This window comes from Anopheles darlingi, chromosome 3, assembly GCF_943734745.1.
Source record: "Anopheles darlingi chromosome 3, idAnoDarlMG_H_01, whole genome shotgun sequence".
Classification (NCBI taxonomy): domain Eukaryota; kingdom Metazoa; phylum Arthropoda; class Insecta; order Diptera; family Culicidae; genus Anopheles; species Anopheles darlingi.
Genome location: NC_064875.1, coordinates 22,316,467 through 22,321,466, shown reverse-complemented (window position 1 = coordinate 22,321,466; position 5,000 = coordinate 22,316,467). Strand labels below are relative to the sequence as shown.

The 5,000-nt window shown below is 46.0% G+C and overlaps 3 protein-coding genes across 4 annotated transcripts in view; 1 reads left to right on the top strand and 2 right to left on the bottom strand.

Moving 5' to 3' along the window:
- LOC125955888 (NACHT and WD repeat domain-containing protein 2) overlaps positions 1-55 on the top strand; it is an 8,086-nt gene extending 8,031 nt beyond the window's left edge. The window contains exon 11 of the mRNA XM_049687191.1: positions 1-55. This exon is cut by the window's left edge and continues 249 nt beyond it. The gene's annotated coding sequence lies outside the window, so the exon portion shown is untranslated.
- LOC125955935 (AT-rich interactive domain-containing protein 1B-like) overlaps positions 1-5,000 on the bottom strand; it is a 42,110-nt gene that overhangs the window by 16,256 nt on the left and 20,854 nt on the right. The gene's annotated exons all lie outside the window — the stretch shown is intronic.
- The window catches only part of LOC125955884 (protein mini spindles), a 10,969-nt gene continuing 6,550 nt past the window's right edge, over positions 582-5,000 (bottom strand). For both annotated transcript variants that reach the window (XM_049687183.1, XM_049687184.1), the window contains exons 3-8: positions 4,899-5,000; positions 4,193-4,579; positions 3,923-4,115; positions 3,043-3,853; positions 2,909-2,967; positions 582-2,573 (exon numbers count right to left, since the gene is read on the bottom strand). The exon at positions 4,899-5,000 is cut by the window's right edge and continues 3,422 nt beyond it. In XM_049687183.1, the coding sequence (XP_049543140.1) occupies positions 2,265-2,573; positions 2,909-2,967; positions 3,043-3,853; positions 3,923-4,115; positions 4,193-4,579; positions 4,899-5,000 (1,861 nt within the window). In that variant the 3' untranslated portion in view covers positions 582-2,264. The remainder of the gene's footprint in view (positions 2,574-2,908; positions 2,968-3,042; positions 3,854-3,922; positions 4,116-4,192; positions 4,580-4,898) is intronic.

The following is a 5,000-nucleotide window of genomic DNA, read 5'->3' as shown; positions in this document are numbered from 1 at the left end:
TACTCAAGCAACTAGAGCCTAGCGTATATTGCACAATTGGTATCCTGCGAAGGCTCATTACACATGCTTCACCATTGGCTTCAGTTCTCACAGGAGAAGAACTACTCATTTCAATGTGATATTTTTTCGTATTAGCGTATGTGAACCATTACAAAGATTGTAAACTTTAATCTACAAAATGATATTTCCTCAAAACTTCTGTTGATAAACCAACCTTTTTCTTCTGATAAATCTGCTCTATCGCTGGAGTTAATATTTGCACAAGACAACTAGAAACGATCGTACAAATGTAGAAGGAAACGCGATCGTACATAGATCACGATCATGCGATTCTCTATTTTTGATGAATACACGTGCAGGATGCTCCAAACAATTGAAGCTTTTAACTGACAGAAATAGAACCTACAGGTTCAGAGGATTGAGACCGTACAAGCAATAACAATGTCGTACAATGAACTCGTTACCATTAATTACTAATGCAAAAAAGTGCAACATTTATGGTTCCTATCGACGTCTATAGGTACAACAAACGGTTGTCGTCCACCGTTTCCACGATGCTTTCCGGACAAAGAAGAAAGAAAATAAAGCAAACACCAATCGTTTGAAATGAATTAATGTCATTTAAATATAGTTGTGGTTTTATTTTCCTCAGGTTAAGCAATTGTTTTTAGTTAGGGGAGTGACCGCTGCGCCATGTATCCGTAACATCGTTTTCTCCCCCGGATCCTGTATATAAACCGAGTTCATGATCTCTTCTTTCCCTGCCTTTCCGTAGTGTGCGGGGGGGGGGGGGGGAGGGGCAAGTGGGAGCCATCATTAGCGTGTCCTTAATCATTTTATACTATTGTATTTAATTTTACGAATTTTGCTACTACCAAACTGCAATCCAATCCGCAAAAACGACCGCAACTGAGGAACGGCAACAATTCGATCTACAAACTGCACCTCGGTGGCGGTAGTGGTTACCCGTGGTAAACAACAACACACCTTGCGTATTTTGGGGAAGGCGCAGAGGGCAGAGAATTCTCGAAATAACGAAACATAACAAAGCAGAAGATTTTCTCCCCGTTATCTTCCCCTCTACTAGTTCTGTTGCCCTGATGGTTGATATAATACCGTAACGATCACGAGTCTTCGACCCGTCAGTACTGTGTGGGTAAAACGAGTTGAGTAAGCACATTAAAAAAACAAACATGCCGAACAATCTGTGCTAGTTAGATATTTGAGTTTACCTTCTTCTTCTACATAAGCCTAATAACCTGCGTTTTCTTTCGAGTCAGTATGTCGTCTGTGTCTTTGTGTGTGTGTATTTATGTCTTTTCAAACTGATTCGAGACTCTCTGCTGCTAACTAGCGTTGGATAGAGGAGCATCAAGACGCGCGAAATCAGTCTCGATAGTGAGAACACACAGCTAAACATACCGAACAAAACTTAAACCACACATTTACCATCCACAGTTTAAGTCCGTTATTCAAAAAGGAGGTAAATTATTCTGGGTATGTCTATATAGCTTCACTCATCCTGTGCCTCTTTCTATTCGATATTAATTCGCACTCTACTAGCTATAATAAGTTAAAACGAAAACACGTAGTTTCACGTAGTTCCACGTAGGGGCCCCAAAGTTGCAGCCACCGACAGTGGGAAGGGATGGGTAGTAGGCACAGATGCAGATGCCTCTAAGACAAAACACAAGAATAACGTGCGATGAAGATGATGCGCTGATGACATGTGTAGAGAGTTATGTTGGTAAATGTTAACAAGCAAAACGATTTAAAAAAAAACGATTAATCAGTCAGTGACAAGGGCTAAAATGTCTGTGCGATTCGGGATGCCATCTGCCACGAGGAGAATCCTCTCTTGCGCACCCTCTACAACAAGTCCAAGTTCTACTCAACTGGGCTGGGCCCTAGCTGATGTCTTCTTAAGGTATGCCCGAACAAATAAACTGTTAGATTTCATGCGGATTCACACCACTGTTTGGAATTTGTTTGCTTGTACACTGTTGGTGTGTTTTGCTTGAATACCTGATGAGTATTAATGGAGTGTGAGAGAGATACGCAGAGAGACCGGTCTTAAATGACTAACGATACGGTGTGATCATAGCATAACGCAAAACAAACGTGAACCAGCCAGTACAACACGAGTAAAATGTTTTGCAAAACGGAACACGCGGGGGTTGGAGGAAATAGTACGTTTGATGGTTCCCCTACTCAAACTCACTGTCCTTCTCCACGCTACATACTACATCCGCTTTCGCTGCCAGCTATTTATGCTGCTTGAGCTGCTCAAGTTTCTGCTGTAAGAGTTCCCGTCGCTGCGAAGTCGTTCCGGTACTGCTCAGGGGAGCGCCGGTGTAGACACCTTCGTCAAGACCACGCCTCAGTGCGAACTTGGCGGCGTGTTGCTGATTGAGATTCAGGTTTTCATCAGTAATGCCTGAACCCGCTGGTACCGACACCCCGGTTGGCGAACCATCCATCAAATGTGACGGCGTACCGGTTGCACCGACCAGCATTGCACTGGAGCCGCGCAGATGGGGATGATGTTGGCCGCTATTAACTGATGATTTTTTCTAAAAAAAAAAATGAAATATACCCCAAATTGAAACCATCTGACATACGGGCTCTTATATGGTTCTATTAAGCGTGCGTTTATTTTTAACACGGAACCTCGAATAGTAAACTTCTAGCAAATAAATGTAAAAAAGTAGCGACTACTACACCAATCTCGCAGGAAACATGCAATTTAAGCTTCATTTATCGACCCTCTTCCGACGAAACTGTAACCGGATAGTTGGGTAGAGATAGGAGACAATTAAATATTCATGAATAGACGATAAATTCTTAAATGAAGCGGCACAAAATTCTAATCGAATAATATTAGAAGAGCTTATTAACGATCACTTACCAGCATGGTACTCAGTTTGTCCATCCAATAGTCGGGATTCTGTTTATTCTGTGTGCCGCCTGTAGGAAGTAGAAGTGCAGAAAAGAAGCATTATAGAAATGGGCTATCGTGTCCAATATTCTGTGGTAAATTACCTTCCGCAGCCGCTGTGCTGGGGTCCGTTGTGATGTACTTCTGATATTCGGCACCACCGGTCGCATCACCATTTCCATCTCCTCCGCCTCCCATCACCAACATCATACTACGCGGACCGTGATTGTTGTTATCACTGTTTAGGACATTCTGTTGCACGGACACTCCAGTACCACTAGTATTAGCGGATGCTGCCGTACCAGTGCCCGAGTCTTTGTTGATGTTCTTTAGGATACGCAACACATACGAGTGCAGCTCCGAGTGGGTCGGTATCGTGTTGAGGTGCTGCAGTATCGAGTTGCCTTTAATTTTGGTCAAATTGTGCACGATCGTCTTTACAGTGCGCAGAGGCATATCGGTCGGTCGACCTTGCCACCAGGAGGGCGGCAACACGAGCAAAAATTCGTGCACCTCCAGCAACACCGCCTCGTAGTCCAGCTCGGCCAGCCGATCCGGGAGCACCTTCACGTTGCGCCAGATGCATTTCATCTGCAGTTCGGTGAACTTGGGCAGGCAGCTGGTCTGGCACGATTCCTTAAGCAGCCGTATCAGAGCGCAGTTCATGTTCGTGAAGTTGGTCCGGTCCAGTATCCTCAGGCAAGTCCCGTTCACAACCTTCACAAACGTCGCATCGTCGTTGCCGGTCGCAAGGCGATTGTCAGCCATCAGATTCAGCAACACGGTCATGAGACCCTTGATCGTTGCGGTCGACAGGTGCTTACCGAGCGATTTCGAGGCGAAAAATAGGAAAATGCTGTGTAGCAGGGGGTGGTAGAGGCTCATCGAATCGACGAGGGGTTTCTGCTGGATGTTCTGTAACAGATCGGTGAATCATTAACATCTCCGCCAACGACAATGTAGTCCCTTGCACTACAACCATACCTTAAACTGTTGCAGCACGCTCTGTACATACACCTCCTCGTAGCCTCGCAGGACGGCCTGTTTTTCGGGCAATTGCATGATATCGGAAAGCTCGTTCAGCGCCGCGTGCGCCGCATAAATGTCATTATTCCCGATGCCACGAATTATACGCATCAGATTCTGGTCCGGTACCTTTGGTAGTTCATCAATTATACTACATAGACCCGAAAAGAAGAACGTTAGTTAAAACGAGTTCAACTCCACACACTCGCGAAATCGCTCGCTCATTACCTGGGCTCAGCCGCGGGAGAAGATTTCGTTTTCACGGCCGCCACAATTCCGCTGCCTTCAAACGAGCTACGGATCGCGGATGCAGAGCCAACGGTGTGTTGAATGTGCACTGGAGAGCTACCAGGACCGCCCGCACCACCCGTGGCGAGGTGATTGCGGGTGATTAGCTGCTGGAACTTTTCCGGCGGATACGCCACGCCGTTCACAGGAATCACCCTCAGCTCGTCGTATATGAAGGAATCATCCATCGGGTTTAGTACGGTTCTGCCAAGGTCGTCGGCCCGAACCCAGTTGCGCTCGATATCCGCTATCACATTTTCGTCCAGCTTGAACGGTCCCTTCGGGCGGATCACCCTAGGTGCAGCGGCCGGTTCCTGTGCAATGATCCTGGGAAAATATTGAGAAAATCATATTTCAATTATTGCCAATCCTCGATCCTTGTGATCTTTTGTTGCGTGTATCGCCAATACGCACAAAAGCGTCACGGAGGCAAAGCAATGAGAAGTGTGGTATTAACCGAGAAGCTAATTTATTGATAGCCAAAAACAGACAGACAAGAAACGGTCGTAACGGTAACGGGTTTTGGATAAATTACTTGAAAGAGTTGATATTGTCTCGGACTTCATTGCTGTGCCCCGTTACCGTTATTCGCTGCATAATAAATGCAAAGTAAGATCCTGGGGGGTAAAGGAGAAACGAAACTTACTTCGCAGGCTCCGGTAGCGCCGACGCCATTGCCTCATCCTCATCCATCGCCTCCTCGCCACCTGCGCCATCACCGGCACCGATCAGCTGGGATGGTTGCTCT